The 19,812-nt window shown below is 37.3% G+C and overlaps 1 protein-coding gene across 2 annotated transcripts in view; it reads right to left on the reverse strand.

The window, feature by feature from the left end:
* Positions 1 to 17,386, reverse strand: part of mapkap1 (MAPK associated protein 1) — a 40,296-nt gene extending 22,910 nt beyond the window's left edge. Inside the window, exons 1-5 of one of the 2 annotated variants that reach the window (XM_027030482.2) lie at positions 17,234 to 17,386; positions 11,658 to 12,125; positions 5,836 to 5,925; positions 5,560 to 5,708; positions 2,332 to 2,504 (exon numbers count right to left, since the gene is read on the reverse strand). In XM_027030482.2, the coding sequence (XP_026886283.1) occupies positions 2,332 to 2,504; positions 5,560 to 5,708; positions 5,836 to 5,925; positions 11,658 to 11,931 (686 nt within the window). In that variant the 5' untranslated portion in view covers positions 11,932 to 12,125; positions 17,234 to 17,386. Of the gene's footprint in view, positions 1 to 2,331; positions 2,505 to 5,559; positions 5,709 to 5,835; positions 5,926 to 6,851; positions 6,912 to 11,657; positions 12,126 to 17,233 lie in introns of those variants that run through there. The other variant, XM_027030483.2, reaches the window with a different exon arrangement.
* Positions 17,387 to 19,812: the final 2,426 nt, after the last annotated feature.

Here is a 19,812-nt window from a genome sequence, read left to right on the forward strand (position 1 = left end):
ACACACAGCACAATGATCATTCAGGATTCATTCACATGCAGCACTATGAATGATTTGATTGCCAATACATCATGGAAAGGAAGAGGCTTATTTTAGCTGAATTTTGTGTGGAGTTCTTTGGGTGCAGTTATGAGCTGGAAGCTGAGAGATGGTATTGTACACATGACACAACGATCATTCAGGATTCAAATTGGAATAGACACTTGGGCCAAGACATCTATTCACATCAAGGCTTATTTTTTACATCATTTAGGTTCCATTTGAGCTCATCTAATACAGAAGAAAATATCAAAAAACACCTTTTATTTTGGGGGTTGATGATATGCATTAGGATACTGAAGATTCAATTTCAGTGATGCTCTACATTTCCTGATTCACCAGGGTCTTGTGTTGTCTAATGTGAACAATTTTAAACATATACATTAAATTATTTATGTGCTATACAGTATTTTCCACTGCGTGTCCTAGACATCTTCAAAGTGCCCCAAAACCTCTCCAAATGCACACAAAGTCATCATTATACATTTAGTTTTCTTTTTAAAGCATCACAGCAATGTTGAACAACTTACTAAAAGACAACATTAACAATATTATAGCTTCATTGTTAAAGGCTAAACAATTTTAGCTTCATTGCTATTAGGCTAAATAGTTGTTAAAAAGTTATATGTAATTAAAAGGCCCACTATAAGTGCTTGGACCCCTTTTGTTTTTGTTAGGATTTTTTTTAATTATTTTTTTTTTCCCCCATAAAAAGTATGCAGATCAAACCATAAGTCCGAAAGACATGAAACTTGATCAACAGGTAGTAGTCCCTCCCGCTACTCAGACGCATGACGCCAGCCTGATCAGACTATAGGTGGTGCTATGACACATCCAAATGTGTTCCAGTGCATGACACACACCATAAGACCCAAAAAACTAAATTCCACTTCCAGTGAATTCCTCGGCTCAAGCCAAACAAAAAGCCTCAAGAAACACTTAGCTCCACCTAGATATTTTGCTAATTTGCATAATATGCAAAAACTACTTTTCTGAACCTCAATAATTATCAAAAACATTTTGACATTTCAAAACAACATGGCCACCATATGCAAATTAACCCTTCAGGTTATGCAAATTTTGCATTATTGGCTATAACTCATGAATGCTTCATTCAATTTTGATGAAACTTCATAGACAGTTTAGGCCCCTAATGGTGGTTTGCCATATTCATTTTGGCGAATGTATGTCAGTAGAGGGTGCTATAAATCCCAGATAACTATCTCAGCAGCCCAACATTAGATCAACAGGCTTTGGCAGTCTTAACATTGACCAGTCATGATGAAATTTAAATGCTGTGGATTTCAAGACATTTGCCCATTAGGGCCGCTATTACAGAAAATCAAATATATCTCCTACATATTTTCACTTAGGAACATACTGGATTCACATGATACCCTGCAGTAGTCCTAACAAATTTGCAACTGCAAGTTGCAAGTCAGAAATGTTTAGTTTTGTTGCATTCATTAATTGTATAAAATTTGCACTTTTGAAACTAGTCCTAGGATTTTCATTCAGTCACATCACATCAGTTCTTGAAATAATCTATAGAGTCTGAGACTAAATAATCATCAAAAAAATGTTGACTGTATGTGGCTGCAACACATTGATCAAATGGGTACAAGTATGACTTTTCTGAGTCAAATTACTGAAATGCTATCATAGTTTGTCTGATTTTGACGAAAATGGAAATATGCAAAGTTTGAGCACAGTAAACAGGGCTACTAAAGTGTACTTGCACTCATATAATCATATAATCAATGCTGACTTTTAGAGCAGCACTGTACCATTCTTATCTTTATCACCAAAAACTAAACTCAGCAATTCACCACCATTTCACATTAGACCCAACATTCCAGTTTGTGCAATGTAAACACCTTGATTGTCTTTAAAATATTGCAAAGAGACAGGGTGTTTTCACAAAACATTCACAAATGTGATGTAATCCGGTACTTCACCAGCTTTTCACATTGTATGCAAAGTGCTACTATATAAATTTTAAAACCTTTAATGACTGAATGGAGGGCAGGGGATATCCCAGTTTACACGTCTATACAGCTGTGCCTATACATTCTTCTTAACTTAGCAAGCACCTCAATCAAATTCATCACAATTTGTCACCTAAGCTCAACCACGTTTTTCACAGCACCTTCATGAAACAGTGGACAAAGTCAGAATGTCATTTATCCTTGTTGAGTGGTTTCTTGCGTCCATGTTGCTTCAGAATTAGCGAGACTGTGTTTGAACCCGGAATTGCCGCTTGTGGCTGTATTTATTTTTGTAATCACTTACTTGAGTTTGGGTTCACGGCCCTCGCTAGTGTATTGCCAGCAAATAAGACCAATGAGATCATAAACCCGTGCATTGGCCATTGTGACCACCACCATAGGATGCAACTTTTCTTGGGCAGACTGCATTGAGAGGTAGACGTCGATTTTTTTGGTTGCTGTTGTCCCTACATGGCCCTGTACAGAAAGAACAGAACACACACTGTCTGTTACTGTTACGCATGAAATATAAACAATTAAAATAATATTAATCTTAATTTTAGAGTGACAAGAGGAAATAAATGAGAAACACATGAAGAAAATGACAAGTAAACAACAGCTGACACACGACCAATTTTTTGTCTTAAGGCAATCTCTATGTGCTTGTAGTTGATACTAATATAGACTACCAAATAACCCCATAACCCATACTGCTTGTACATGTATATAAAAGGGTATTGTAAGCAGAGATACAGAATCCAATTATGGTAGTTATTATATCACTTTGTTAAATCAGATAGAAGAGTTTGTAGAGTATAGATATAGGAAAGCATGGGGTTCCAAGTGGAATAAAATTTACAGTACATTTAATTTTCTCTATTTCTGAGAAATAATAAGAGTTTGTTGAGCCATTTAGAATCTTTGGGTGGCCCCTTTGATTTCTGCTCTAGCAGAATTCTTCTCTGTGTATATGTTCTAATCCTTGTTTTTTTTGTCCTAAAACTCCAAGAGTTTTCTCTGCACTCAGCTGTATGCTAACTTTCATTGATTCTGACTGCTTTTGAAATATAGCTGACTAAAAACTTCTAATTTTAGAGCAGGCCCAGAACATGTGGGTTGTCAGCCTGAGTAATCTAACAGTTGTTGCAAATGGGGTCTACATTCAGCTATATCTTAGCCAATTTAAATGTGCTGTGCTAAGTATGATGTAAAATCTTGAACTGGATCAAGCAGTGTTGTGCACAGGAGCTCAGGCCATTTACTTGGCTCAAGGTGTCATCAGAAATCTCAAAGGATATCAACTCTTTTTCCTATTCAGTTTGAATTTGTAGTGTTGGTATTTTTATGACATGATGGTAATGTAGTTTGTGGCATATACAATCATGGCCAAAGGTTTTGAGACTTGACAAATTTTGGTTTTCACAAAGTTTACTGCCTCAGTTTTGTTTTTTGTTTTTTAAATCTTTTTGTCAGATGTTTATATGTTATAGTGATGTACAATTATAAGAATTTCATAAGTTTTTTTTATACATTTTATTGACAAATATATCCAGTTTAAGCAAAGACTTCATATTTACGGTATTGGCCCTTATTTTTTAAGACTTCTACAATTTGACTTGGGATGCAGGATCTCAGCTTCTGGGCAAAATCTTGACAGATGGAAACCCATTCATGCCTGATCAGTGCTTGGAGTTGATCACGGTTTCTTTGTTTTTGTTTTTCCACCCTTTTTTTGAGGATTGACCACAGGTTCTCAATGGGATTGAGATCTGGGAAGTTTCCTGGTCATGGACCAAAATTTTCAATGTTGTGTTCACCGAGCCACTTGGTTATCACTTTTGCCTTGTGACATGGTGGATGCTGGAAAAAGCATTGGTCATCACCAAATTGCTCCTGGATAGTTGGGAGAAGTTACTCTTGGAGGATGTTTTGATACCATTCCTTATTCACTGCAGTGTTCTTAGGCAAAAGTTTGAGCAATCCCACTCCCTTGGATGAGAAACAACCCCACACATGAATGGTCTCAGGATGCCTCACTGTTGGCATAACACAGGACAGGTAGCGCTCAGCTTTTCTTCTCTGGACAAACATTTGTCCCAATGTCCCAAACATTTTGAAGTGGGCTTGATTAGAGAAAATAACTTTACCCCAGTCTGCTGCAGTCCAATCCCTATACTTCCTCCAGAATGTCAGTCTGTCCTTGATGTTTTTCTTGGAGAGAAGTGGCTTCTTTGCTGCCCTTCTTGACACCAAGCCATCCTCCAAAAGTCTTTGCCTCATTCTGCGTGCAGATGCACTCCCACCTGCCATTCCTGAGCAAGCACTGCACTGGTGGTGACACGATCCCATATCTGCATCCTCTTTAGGAGTCCGTCCTTTGTGCTTTCTTGTGAGACCTGAAGCCTTCTTCACTGCAACTGAACCTCTCTCCTTGAAGTTCTTGATGATTTGATAAATGGCTGATATAGGTGCACTTACAAGCAGCAATGTCCTTGCCTCTGAAGCCCTTCTGGTGCAATGCAATGATGGCTGCACATGTTCCCTTGGAGTTTACCATAGTTAACAAAAGAAAACTTCAAGCAGCACCACCCTTTTAAAGCAACCAGTCAGCTCAGTTTGTCATGCTGATAAGAAGAGCAGTCAGCTGCCTTGCCCTTGTTAACACTTTCTCTTAATGAGATGATCACTGAAACGATTTTAGCAGGCCATTTTGTGGCAAGGCTGAATGCAGTGGCTGGAATGCAGTAATTTTTGTAATTAAGTTAATTGTCATGGCAAGGAATGACTTTGGAATTAATTGCAATCCATCTAATCACTCTTCACAATCTAGAGTTATTGCAAATTGCCACCATAAAAACTGAAGCAGCAAACTTTGTGAAAACCAAAAATTGTACTAGTGTACAACTTTATGCCATGTACAACTACATCTCCACAAAACATCAAATGACTAAATGGATAATTACTAACTGGCTAGCCTGTATTAGCCACCACCTACTGATGAATCATGATTTTCATTATAACAAATGACTGCTCTTCTGGTGCATGTTAGCTTTGCTGTTAGCTTCAGCTCAGCCTTCAGGTAACCAGTTTATTGGGGGATATAGGCCCCTTTTCTGCTTGTCTATGAATATCAAAAGATGACAAGTTTATACTTGCTAAAAACAATTTTCTTGTTTTAAGTCAAACTCACACCCTCAAACTAAATAAGGTATGGTTCAGTGAATAACTACATGAACTACCAATGGTAGGCTCAAAGGAGAAAGGTACAATTGTTTATCCATTAATTATATATTTCAAATGTTATCTAGCATGTTTATCAAAACTTTTGGAATAATTTGTTTTCGTAATGCAGTCCAGATAAACATCTAATCACATTTTACGGAAGACTTAAAATATTTGAGCTAACCAAGGAGTCAAGTTTGAGAAATCTCAAACTTGACTCCTTGGTTGGCTCAAATATTTTAAGTACAGTATTAGTAGAGAAGTAAAAATAACATAGGTTTAAAATACAAAACAATTTAATAATTTCTACCTTTCCATCAAATTTGGAGTACTCATTGAAAGGATTGTTGAGTTGTTGGGGACACTGCTCTAGCCGCAGAGAGAGGGTAGATTTGGTCCCTGTTCTCTGAGGCCTTTCCTTAAAATCCTTCTTTTCAAACAGGGAGCTCAAATCTTCTGCTACAGAGATTTAGGTCAAACAGTGAAATCAGTGGGCAATGAGTAATAAATAGGACAAAAATAGCCATGTCTATTACACATATGGCAAAAATCATATTTCATTTCACTTTTGTAAGTGGTGCTGTACCTGATTGAGATGTCGTCCTTTCTTTCCACTGAATGTTTTTACACTTGATCTGGTTCTGTCGTTCTTTCCTCAACCTCTCCAATCTTTGAGCTTTAAAATGTAGAGACCATAATTATCAAGTATGAACTACTCCAAATCAATGTATGAATTAACATCAGTTATGTGAATAACAAGTTTATATAGCATCTACATTTCTGAATATCACATATTTTGATACTTTAAATGGCTTAATGTATGGTAAACACACACAAAAAGGCATTTCATTAACAATTAATTTGGAAAATACTTATGTGCAACCAGATAAATGCAATTAATACATGGGTTAGGCCAATTCTAAAAATATTCTATACTATGAGTAATCAACACCGCTCTCTAAAAAAAAAGAAGAAAAAAAAGACTTTGCAGTCTACACAGGTGAATGTTTTTAATCCCACAGATAGATTCAAAGTCAATAGTTTTATGGTAGGTTTAGGACAGTGATATCAGTTTTTATATCAGCACAATATCAGTTTTTTTGGTACCGATCCAATAACTTGCATTTGAATGTTACCTTATATTGATATTGATCCAATATTGTTTCATGACAAACCACAGTGGAGCTGTAGTTAACTGTATGGCAGAGTTATTTTGTGTGCAATGCATTATATATACTATTTTACAGATGTCATGCATGGATATGACCGATAAAAATAAATAATAACTTTTTTTTCCTTCTATTGCATTACAGTCAGTGTCATTCTTACTGAGATAATATTTATTGCCTTGGGCATCATCTGCTTTGTTCTCAGCTTTACTGTACTTATACTCAGCGCACATGTGTACATCCCCACCCCACAGACTCACTATCTCTCTGGCTGCCTCACTCACTCCTGAGATTTACACTATAGTTTGTCTGCATTTTTTCTTATTAGTAAATACAACTGTAATTCCACATCAATTTAAAAATAATCTTATAAATGTTTTTGTGAATTTCAATGATAAGTGGCTGTTTTACCTGCTACACAGCAAATACAGACCTGGCATCAATTCAGCAAACAGTGAGGCTACCAGTGCTATGAGTCATCACTCGAGCTCTGCTTGAACCAAAATAAATTTAATTGGTTATAATAAAATGTTATATGATACATTACATTGTCAAATGTCTGCTGCTCTTTTCTACCTAATCATCTATCTTGGCCGCAGAGTGGAACATGTTCAGCTATTCTTTGTCCGTCATTAGCGATAGTTTTATCTGTGAGAAGTATAAATTGCTAGTCTGATGGAGAAGATTCTTGCACCAGAGGTGCACATTAAGACTTTAGAAAGTGTTAAGAGATATTGAGAAATTAGATGTACAAGCTCTGGATGCCTTAGGCCAAGTTAAAAAGCCTCCAACTCCGGCACTACAGCCCTCTCAGTAGGGCAAATGAGTGATGTTAGATGAAATAGCTGAGGTTCGGCTCGCCCACGAGAGCGCCACACCCCTCCCATTCACGCGTCTGAGGCGCCAGTTGAGAAACCTGTTGATAAAGCTCCGATTATAGGGAACTCCATTTTGTGACAAGTAATCTTAAAGTCTTAGGCAAGCACAGGTTCTCTAAGATAGTCAGTCATGGAGGAGCTATCGATATATGCCTTTAGCAGTCAGAAATTACTAAGTATAAAATTCTAGAAGTGTGTCAATTAGTGATCAAACCTTCCATTTATTTCCTGTAGCTCAGCAGCTGTGCTCATACCTGCAGCAGAACCAGATACACAATGTCTTTCAGTCAGCGTTTAGGCCTCATCATAGTACAGAGACAGCACTGATTCAAGTAGTTAATGACCTGTCATTGGCTTCTGAGCAGGGTTATGTGCCTTTGGTTATGTGCTCTTTGCATTTGACACCACAGATCACAACATTTTACCAGATAAACTTGAAAATGTTGTTGGAATTAGGGGAACAGCCCTTTCCTGGTTTAAATGTTAGTGAGCCACCCACTCCCAGTTTGCCAATATAAATGGTCTTTTCAGCATACAACAAGGTTAGCTATGGGGTCCCATAAGGATCTGTTCTAGGGCCTCCGCTTTTTTCTTTATGTATGTTACTTATAAGTGATATCATACATAGGCATTTTATTAAATACTGCCCATCTTAGGTAAATCTGGGGGTCCATGGGCATTGAGAGTTATGGTAAACTGGGACGTTATGATGCTGTCATTTCATTTCTCAAGTTTGGTGACTTAGAGCGGCCAGTACTGATGTTCCAGTGTGTCCCCATGCCCCAGTTTCCCGCTGGCTCTATCCTTTTATCTGTGCTGTCATAGCTAGATCTGCTGGAGTCCATCTTTCCATATTATACTTCTCCAATTTAAAAACCTTCATACCTGGACATGCCCAATAATCTATTCTCCCTTTCTGCCGAGGTACACCTACTCCTGATGTCATGCTGTTAAGAGTCTCAACCCGTCTCAGCTGTTAGGGTTCCTCCCACAGCCCCTGATGCCTCCCCTGCTGTAGCCCACCACACCTCTACCCTAGCCAACTACTTCTCCATTGCCCTTGATAGACATTCTCATGCAAGATGGGTTTTGGACAAACACACACCATAAAAATCCAAATAGGATTTCTAGAAAACCGGAGTAGAAACTGCTATTTCTTCATTTCTATTATTATTTTTTTCTCTCTCACTGCATATTCTGCTCCTTATTGTTTATATTGTGGCTATTGTGGCCCTTGGCTTGCTCACTTGGGGCTTGGACACAGACACTTGTAAAGCTGCTTTGTGACAGCAGCTGTAAAAAGCCCTATATAAATAAATATTTGCATTTGAACATAGTTTTTAATTGTTAATGGGAAGAAAATGCTACAGTTAAACTCTACAGCGGTGTATAAACTGTGCTCAAACTAGTCCAGCTGTTATCATGTGACCTGCTAAAACTAACCTGACTGCCATCAAATGCGCTGCATTGCTACAAATTGGCAATGTGCTATATTCAGGCTGGATTTGAGATGGAATTGGTTTGGTTTCCTTAAAAATTCCTTCACCAATATATGGACCAACATATTTACTGATACTGGCCCGATTCCGATAAATGATATCGGATCAGTGCCATCTCTAGTTTACGACTAGCGCCCTGTCCAGGGTTGGTTCCCATATACCCTGTGCTGACAGATTACCTCCCCAACATCTAATCAACAGAATGTGTGGAAGAAATTACACCATAGCACTAAACAATAGCCTAAAAGAACCTTTCAATCTGAGCCCTGGGGGGGACTCAAAGAAGGCTTTACAGTGAAAGTAAATTCAACATAAATAAAACACCTTTAAATCAGGCATATTGGGTTAAACAAACATCTGATAAATATAGTTTAGAGAGCAGGCAAACTTCTTCCCTTAAAAAAAAAACACCATTTGCAAGTTGCACATCAGTAAGCTTATGAAAGCAAATGCTGTCTAAACGTACTAAACAAAACTGATTTTCAGCTTTTCCACAACTGTTTCCTGAGCAATACAACAACTTGACAACAGCAAATATCAAGCCATCAAGGGATGCAGTGATGTGTGTGACTTAAATGTTTAGCATCCTTCACAAAGTGGCCATTTTGAACCTTTGGCACACCCACACAGGATGAATTAACTCTATTCGAAGCAGTATTATATAGCAGTATATTACCTCTTTAGCTGCTGCATTATTTGCAAATATGCCCACTCCCCACCCAAATCTGTGTATAACCTGTATTCCAATACTGCAACAATCTCAGTTCAAATCTAATCACTGCAGTCAAACTTATTAGTAGAAACTTACTAAACATCAAAGTTTTTTATTTATAGCGCTTTTGATTTTCACAAAACAGCTTTACAGATGTCCGAATCTAAGCCTACAGTGAGCAAGACAGACATGACAGTGGCAAGGAACAACTCCCTAAAAACATGAAGAAGAAGCCTTGAGAGGAACCAAGACTCAAAGGGGGTCCCATCCTCCTCTGGTGAACACCAGACACCACAAACAGCTGATCAGTAAGCAAAAATCAAAATGTAATCAAAAATAAATAAATAAAAATTGTTGATAATTCTGAATTCTGTTGATAAGCAGGGCAAATTTTACTCATTCACACTCATTTATATGTAAAGCACTGCAATACTATTACTACTCTTCAGCATACCAGTAGGTTTACCAGGAGGTTCTGGTTTCCTGAAACTGGGCTTCCTGTCCTAAAGACAAACTGCTAAGACATTTCTCCAAGTGAAAACACTTCAATATATATAGCATCTCCAAAATAACCATCCCAAGACAAGAGCTGAACCAGCAGAGTAATGCATGGAGTCCCACATACCAGGGAAAATGCAATAAATGCAAAGATTTTTATTTTAGTTTAAGGTAGTGATAAATGTATGGCTAGTTAAAAAAATCTAAGAACCCAGTGATTTGCTTATTTTTTATGAAAATTGGGCAGATTTTAAGGTAGGTTAAGGTCCACCATGTTTTTATTTCCTAAAACAAATGAACTAGCCAAATATTGTTCCCAGTAAGAAAATCCAATATACTGAATCTGGGACACCACAAAGCCAATGAATATACCTACATCACAAAACTCCGCACATGCACTTAATCACTGGACAATTCTTTCATCAGGGTTCCATCGTTCTCCTACCACTGCAATCCTTACAACTCAGTTAACAGAAAGATTTAGTACTATAATTAAGTAACATACATTCTTTAAATAATACCTTATTATATGTTATAACATATTGGTGTAGTAAAGCATCTAGTCAGCAATAAGCAGTAGAGTTAATGATCGTCATTCTTTGTTCTTGCAAATTTACACACAGAATCTAACTGAAATATGATGATACAAACCTGGAAAGGAAACCTATTAGACCTGTTTAAGAGGCCTAAACAGGGAGATAGCAATACTCAAAGTATACTAACTGAGATGGAGTGCTGTCTTTGGTTTAAACAGTCAGTGATGACATGTCTCAAGAGTATTTACACTGTGTCTGAGCTACAGTCAGGAAAGAGACTCATACTCCATGTGTAAAGTTTACAGCATGTTATGGGATAAATAGGTCCTGTTCAAACTTTCTTATGGTTAACACTCAGTGTTACTCAAACTTAGAAATATGTAATATACTTCTGGCATTTGAGCTCTTATTTTAAAGATCACCACTGAAGCATTTTGTACTGAACCGAAACTCCATTACCTGCCAAAGCTTGGTATTCAGTTCTCAAAAATCTCGCCCAACTCCAAAGACAGTTGATATAATAAGCATCCATAGTTTAAACCTAAGTGATCGGGCTAGACCATGGTCATATATTATAAGACAGCAACTACTTCAGTCAATTTGATCCTTAGTGTTGCTTTAACTGTCTTAAATTAATTTTGCAACACAAAAGAGCAGTGGAGCCAAGCCAAAAGTATAGTGACAGCTTGTTTGTAAATTCAGTATAATATCTAAGGCAATGTTTCATCACACTCTATTGGTAATCAATAACATGTTAAAAGTCCCAAAGAACTTAAATGTGTTTTCTTTCTAGTAAGGTTAATTTTGCTCTTCTGGACACAATGTACACACACAGTACTTAATTTTTCTCAGACGTTTTGGCAACATTTCTCATGTAAGTTTACTCTCAACTGTTAGAAACCTGATGCCCCTCTGACACACTCTTTTTCTCGCATTCTCACCCTCTTCAAGTCTAAGCAACCTTATTAGCGAGTGAGGGAGAATAGCCTTGTATGATTGTATAATTAACCAAATGCATAATTGAAATTTTTGACATGGTTCTTCTAAGAGTGTACACATAGCTGTGTTGTCAAACTGAAACTTTGATGCCTTCGCAGTATTCATGAAGTCGTTTACCTGTGTTGGAACGCCGACGGATGCCAAAGTCCCAGCTGGAAGTGATGTCCATGGACTGAGAGAGGTCACAGGCCTGTCCATCTCCACTAACACTGCCATCCCCTAAGAACCCACCCACTGATCCACCACCAGTAGACATTGCAGCCAGGTGACACTTCTCCAAATCCACATCATGGTCAATCAGCACCATCTCACACATACCCGAGTCATCACTGGTCACATGGGACTGTCGGATGTGGGCTAATATGATGGTGGGATTGTCCAGGAAAGCCATTCTGTGTGCCACCTCCTGTTACTCTTTCCTTAAGCCACCCTCCCACCCTCCACTTCCTCTTCTTTCTCTCTCCGATTCACTTTTATGATACTCTGGCCCTTAATCACTGATGCTTGAACCTGATGCTTCTTCACCAGTGGTGTCCTCTTCTTTTGGGGGTTTTCTCCTTTCTGTAGTGGAGCATGTGTGCTTGCCTGTGAAAATGTTGACACTAGTTATCAATTTAATCTTTATCACCAATAAAGTGACTAGGTGAGTGATAGAAAATATTGTTATTGCGAAAATTACATCATATAGGTTCTTAGCATGAAACTCATATTGTGTCTAGAATGTTTAAAAAAAATGGAGCTCTCTGAACAAGATCCTGAAAACAACTGATGGTGCCATATAGCTAAAATAGCAGCATATAGTAACAAGTAACTGACTAGATTGTCCATTACACTTCATGCAATCAGGGTTCAACATTAATTATCCCCCCCACCCCCACTTGCCCAATCAGGCAAACGACTGGAAAGTTCACTATCTCTAACTGAAATTCTACTGTCCCGAACATATCTTTGTATTTTAAAGTGTTATTCACTTATAAACACACTTACTAATATATTTAAGGCTATGTACTCTTAAAATAAGTGTACATTTTCAAAATATACTTTATTTTTTGTTGCAAATAAACAAAGGTTTCATAAACACCAAAATTCACCTTTGGCGACCTTCCATTTTAAATTACATATTTGGTAACATTAATTAATGAACTGCTTTTTCCGTTTTAATTAACGATTTTTCATGTGGATAGTCAGTGAAAGGTCTTTCTCTTAACTGGGTGATATGCTATTGTGACTAACTTGGTCAACTTAGAATCGGCTTCACTGTTCATCATAAGCATTTCCAGGGTTCAGATGCACTATAATAACTGCTATACTTGCAATATGACAGAACTGTTGTGACACTAGAGAGACAAAGTTTTCTAAAATTTGTAGCTCAGACAAAAAGCCACTTTTATCTGCCATTTTAGGATATTTGTTACAAACTTTGCAGAACATCTCTGGTACAGAGGAATCAAAATTGAACCATGAAAATAGAGTTTTTTCATAAGGGAATGTGGACTCAATTTGCTTCAAATTCATACTCTGCTCTGATGCAGTTTATCAACAGAATGTCACTGGTATGTTTTGACTGGACACGCAAATGTATAAGATTATTTTTTGCATGATGAAGAGTTAAAAATTCAAGTAAACTGAATATACAATATATGGTTTGGTTCTGTTAACACATAGCAGCCCAAACCCCAACAGGGCAAGTGATTTTTCGTGTTTCTGTCCTGACCTCGGGTTTAACTTGCCTCAGGCAGTCATTATTGCCATTATTTATTTTTTATCCAAGTGTTCTGTTTTTCCTCATGCACCTTCTTAACTAGTTTCGATACATTTCTTTTATAGGTGAAATAATAAACGTGACCCCACTCCCCCCAAATACAACTGGGACAACCTTGATGTTATCCTTACACATTCTCTCCATTTTTTCCAATTTGTCATATTCCTTCCATTCAATGTGTCCATTAGACACTTTGAACTGCCACATCTATTACCACTGCAGTTTTCTGTATTATCTATTATGATGTCGTTTGCCATGTTATTTTTTTTAAAAAGATGTAAGAGTCAGAAGAATCGGCAGGTTGAGTCAGGATGTTTTTATTCAGTTCTATGTCTAGTTCTACTGCAGTTCTGATGTGAATCTGTTGATTGGCTCTTTATATCGTGTTAGAAGAACTGTGCCCGCCGTTAAAATCACCCAGGACAGCAGATGCACCAGGATAGAGTACTCTCTCAGGAAAGACACAGCACATCTGGTGACACAAATCCATAAAATGAACTGAGCCTATCCTGCTGTAAAGTCGTTATAGTTTCTGCAACAGTGGTAAACTAAGATAACCATCATCTGCCTGTATTACCCAGTGACAGACTAAAAAAAAGAAAGAAAAGACTAATATAGGAATAAAAGGAAATTCCCACAGCCATTACTTGATTATCTGTTTGGATTTATAAGTCCCACAGAACCTTGGCCTTATTATTCTTCACCACTGTGTCCTCTCATTTAGAATTGGGAGTGTCCAGTTCATATGCCTGACATGTATTCCTGTACAGTGGTGCTTGAAAGTTTGTGAACTCTTTAGAAGTTTCTATATTTCTGCATAAATTTGACCTATAACTTCACAGTGTCACAGAAGTCCTAAAATTAAATAAAGAGAACCAAATCAAATGAGACAAAAATATATGTGAACCTTTAGGATTAGCAGATAATTTGAAGATGAAATTTTACTCATGTTGTTAATCAATGGGATGACCATCAGGTATGAGTGAGCACCGTTTTATTTAAAAAAACAGGGATCTAGCAATGTCTGATATTCACAGCACGTTTGTGGAAGGATATCAAGGGAAGGTCATCAAGTTATAAAACTTCTATGCTATAAAGGGTTTAGACTCCACCATTCCAGAGTCAGGCAGATTGCATACAAAGGGAGGAAATTCAAGACCATTATTACCCTCCCCAGGATTGGTCGACCAATAAAAATCAAAAGAGCAAGGCAAGTAATAGCCTGTGAGGTCACAAAGGAACCCAAGGTAACTTCTAAGCAACTAAAGGCCTTTCTCACATCAGTTAAAGTTAATGTTCATGAGTCCACCATCAGGAAAACACTGAACAATGGTATGCATGGCAGAGTTGCATGGCAAAGAAAGCTGCTGTTCTCCAAAAAAAGAACATTGCTGACCATCTGCAGTTTTCTAAAGATCTTTGGTGGGACCAAAATAATTATTTTGGGTTTAAATGAGAAGTGCTATGTTTCAAGAAAGGAAAACACTGCATTGCAGCATAAAAACCTCATCTCTTCTGTGAAACATGCCCTGTTTTGCTGCATCTGGGTCAGGAGTGTCTGACATCATGGATAAAACAATGTATTCCAAATTATACCAGCAAACTCTAAAAGATGATGTTAGGCCATCTGTCTGTAAGCTGAATCTTGAGAGAATGTGGGTGATGCAGCAAGACAAAGACCCTAGGCACACAAAAAAACACAAAAAAGTGGTTTTTACCAAAGAATGGTTAAAAAATAAATACAGTTAAGATTTTGGAATGTCCAAGTCAAAGTCCTGACAATATAAATGTTGTGGAAGCACCTGAAGCAAGGAGTGCATGGGAGGAAACCCACCAACATAACTTAGTTTAACAGTTTTGCACAGAGGAATGGGCTTTTTCATAAATTTGACTTGTATTTGTGGATGTTTTGTCACAGCCTATACAAAAGATCTTACACTATGACGGTCCCTTGAATCCTCCTGGCTTGTGAACATGTTAGATGGTTTCTTAAATGGAGTGCCCTGTGAGTCTTCTCATGGCCATTTTAACATGCCAACTGGGTCTCTAATGACCGTCAAGGCATACATGTTTATGAGTATTATATAATTCAAGTGACCAAGCAACAGTTAGATTGATGCTTCTGGTCTTGAAATGCTGGTGGTATCCTGCCAGTAGATGGGGCTTCATAATATTCATTGCATGGTGTTCTAAAGTTCAGAGTGTCTAAATGAGTTATTTTTCACTGCCACAATAGCAAAAACTTCAAACTGATATAAGATCAATGCAATCCCCATCAGACATGAAATGTCTTCAGTCTGATGGTCAGTGTGTTCAACAAAATGATGAAGCCTTTGCTTGGTTTCTCAAATGCACAGCTCATTATATCTCTTGAAAGAGAAATAACAGACAAAAAATGCAGTAATATATGTGGAAGAATGAATGCTAAGCGTTCCTTTCATGCTAGTTATGTTAGTCTCGTGTGTTAAAAAATAAACATGTAGTACATCTCAGTTGCAGGTTACAGTAAGGATTATGTAGAATGAGATGGCTCCAGGAGAAGTTCTGCTAGCTACCTATCCTAGTATTCCTATGTTACTTAATAAAACGTTGCCATTTTACTGTTGCTACAGTTTTAACTAATGTGTTTAATGATAGAGTGTGTAAAAAGAAAAAAAGCCCTTGGAATGTTACAGTGTACTTAACGAACCAAATGTTTTAAGCATGGAAAACTGTGGTATTCATTAATGGGTACATCAGAACATTAGTATATGTAGTACTTGATTATTAGATCCAGGGATAGAGGCCAATGCACTTCCTGGACACATACTGCCAAACACTTGATTACAACAAGCAGGCCCAAGTAAACATCATAAACGTACCTAGCTAACATAGATGCGTTTGTATAATGAAAAGAGGTAGGCTCAGGGACACAGTTTGGATATCTATCTAGCAGTTTTCTAGCCAAATACAGGTGCAAATTTGTAAGGCATCTTCAATTACTGAATTACTGATATTACTATATTAATGCCATATTAATTTCAAGCAGGGTACGTTTAGTTCTAAGACTTGTAGTTATCTAACAAGACTAGAATCTGTTCAAGATGTCAAGATATCTACCTAGCCTGCTAACCAAATAATACAATTGTTGAGACACAAGAAATATAACTATGTTAGTGTATAAAACCCTGTAGAAAGTCTTGTTTGTGTACTTTTTTCATTATGTACACAAAGAAATGTAACCACTTTTTATGTCGCTAACGCTAACTACCATTAACATATACGCCTGACCGTGTCCCTTCAGATGTCAACTAACAATGCCGTCGTTAGCTCGCTAGTGATAGGTAAATTTATCAGTTAGCTAGCTAAAACGCAAATGTGTGCAAGATGGATTAGCTAGTGACGACTAGCTGTCTAACTACATACCAAACTTTAGCCCACCTAAAACTAAAGTTAATTTTACCAAGACGTTGTTGATTCAACTCGTACAATTAATGATTATTGGTTAAAAATACTATTTGTTTGCAAGCTAGCGAGCTTGAAAGTTTTCTTGATCTCATTCACAAAGCCCGATAGTGCACACTAGTCATCTACGCCAATTTACCTACCCAGCTAGCGTTAGCTAGGTTAATTAACCAAGAAAAACACTTAGATTATGTTAGCTAACAAGAGCTAGCCAGCTATTGTAGGTAAGTAGCTATGTATTTTGCTACAAAACCCTGTGTATTTGCAATTTCCGATTTACCGTCGCCATCAGATATTTACTAAATATCAACGCCAACTACCTACTATCTTATTTGACATCTATAGCTAGCTACTACATCTAATATTAGTTAGTCGATAAGGCCTTGTCGTAATCGACCATCATACTAGCTAAAATAATGTAAATAGCAAGGTTAGTTAGCTAACGTAAGACTTATCGTAAGAGTGTAAACGAACTAATGTGAGTTACCTTCATTCATTCCCAATGCGGTTATTTAAAAATAAGTCCACCAGAACAGCCATACAGGTAAAATGTCTCATTTCACTGCCGCTTTTGTAAAGTCATACAATTTCAATAAAATGTGTTTCCTCTGTTGTTACCACTGCTAGCCGTGGAACTAGCTAGCCATTTCCGCCAGTCTAAATCTCAAACAGGAAATACAGTGCATAAACTAGATATCTAGGAACGCACGCCGTGTTAAAGGAAGACTAACATTTGACAAATCATAGTTGAGATTATTTATTGTTTAGTGTACCCGATAATTTTAAGGATTTCTAAACAATAGGAGCCTAGTTATTTTCAGTGGCAAGTTCCTTTGGGACCAACCTATGAGTGAGAAATCACTACTTAGGCACATCTTTAACTTTGGTCATTTAAAATGAAAGTTAAAAGTCAGTGAAAATGAAAGCAGTTAGAGCTCACGTCAGTTTTCAAATAGGCTATACATTTATTTAACAGGTAAACATAAAATACTAAAAATATTGATATATAGAAATACAACAATATCATAAACAATAAATATTTATGACAGGAGTTTTGCATCTTACAGGATGACAAGTAATTATTTTCATAGTAATTTGGGTAGCAACACTGTAAACTAAGAACAATTCAGTAATTCATTCTGGCAGAATGAATTAAACTCTCTGAATTCATGTTTCATGCAGTATACACTGTTGCTCATTTGTGCTCACAGAATCAGGCTGGAAGAGTAGAAAATTGGAGGAATATATTGGTGTACAATAACTTAGCCTATAGGTAAAATTAATAATATTCTGGTTTAAAATACATTAGCCTTTAGGTTGATAGTCTAAAAGCTTATAACAAATGCTTCCAACATTAAAACTACAGGTAGGACAATTCGATAGACTAAATAATTTTGTGTGAAAATGCTCCCAGTAATAAATCTACAGGTAGACAATCTGATGGTAACACTGGAGCTGGAGGCAGGTTGTTAGGATCCATTCTCAGGCTTAACAGAAGGGCAAACAGATGAAAGGGTAAGGGCAGAGGGGAAGCTGCCAAAAAAACATGCTGGCAGGGACTTCTGCTCTGAGTCAGCATGGTGTAAAGTGTGTTCAGTGGTTCCTGTAAAGTTAATATTTAATGTCTTGACACACCTACAATTTATTTTGCTTGTTTATTAGTCTTTACTATCATTTGGTTAACTCTGTTGAGTTGATTGTTTGCATCGTAATCCCTTAAAAACTAAATAAAGCAGCGGGTTCAGTGCAGTTGCTCATCTGGCCTGTATTACAAGCTACATCCTTGCTTGTTGATGTCATAGAGACCTTTTAGACATGATAGATACCGCTGCAATGACAGCCGAGATTATGCTGTTGCGGTGGAGCTCCACTAAGTTTTGAAGGAATACGATTTCAACATTAAAGAGGAGCTTCAAGACATGAAGGCTGAGTTTGACTCAGGACTTTGCAGAACTAAGGTCTGAGCACGCTATTATAAGCACAGTTTCAGTTCCTAACTAAAGAGTTCAACAGGCTCAGTACTAAATTTGAGGACTTAAGAGTCCAGATCTCGGTACCAAAATCTCCGGTCTGTGGGAGTCCTGGAAGGTGACTCATTTTCATTGACCATCTCAAGTGTATCCAAGCTTCTTTAAGGGGAGCTTTCCTTGGATAAATGCCTCCTATTTATTTTAATGTTGATGATTATGCCTACAGCCAATGAAAACCCAAAGGTCTGTATCTCAGAATATTTAAATGTGATCTTGCAAAATTATCCTTACTGTACACAAAGGCTTGATTTAATGATATTTTGCTGTAAGAATAGGATTTTTTTTAAATGTTGAAAAATTATTGCAGTAGGATTGATATTCTATTGAATTTTTTACACTTTCAATGTTGTTTCAAAATGTAGGGTGCAGATTGGAAAATTCATTCAATGAAGTTAATGCTTTAACATTAACCTAGTTGTAATTTTCTAGACAGTTATTGCTGTTATCTATTAGTTAGTTTAATGTGTGTAAGATGAACTTCATCTTTTAAGCATATGAATAACAAAAGTTACAGACCAAGTTACAGGTGTGTTCCATTCAGGTAATCAGGAGTTGGTGATGTAAATATGTTAGTATGTAAGTATGTACATTAAAATGAGTTTTACATCCATCTGCAACTTGGCAAACGGGCATGCTTTGCAGTGTATATGTATGTATATTAGGGTGTGTGTATCTGCTAGAATTAGCAGAGAGCTCAGGGCAAACCACTATTTTCTCAGGTAGCAATGTTTCTCTCAGGGTTCACACTCAACAGTTACAATGGTAGCATGAAGCCAAATTTGTGTCAGCATACCCCAAAGGAGGAGGATGGGGTGAGCACTAGCTCATTATCATTTAAAGGAACAGGCACTCAAACCACCCATTATCAAGAGTTGTTTATACAGGGTGAAAGGGGTGTTGTAGCGGTTGATCCATGTGATATTTGGACCAAAGCATGTCATAGTCATTTCATTAAGACCCCAGGTAACTGTGTTGACTTGTGTTATGTCCGCCTGTATATCTGCATATTCTGTTTTCCAGGTTTTGCCTCTTCCTC

This window comes from Electrophorus electricus, chromosome 5, assembly GCF_013358815.1.
Source record: "Electrophorus electricus isolate fEleEle1 chromosome 5, fEleEle1.pri, whole genome shotgun sequence".
Classification (NCBI taxonomy): domain Eukaryota; kingdom Metazoa; phylum Chordata; class Actinopteri; order Gymnotiformes; family Gymnotidae; genus Electrophorus; species Electrophorus electricus.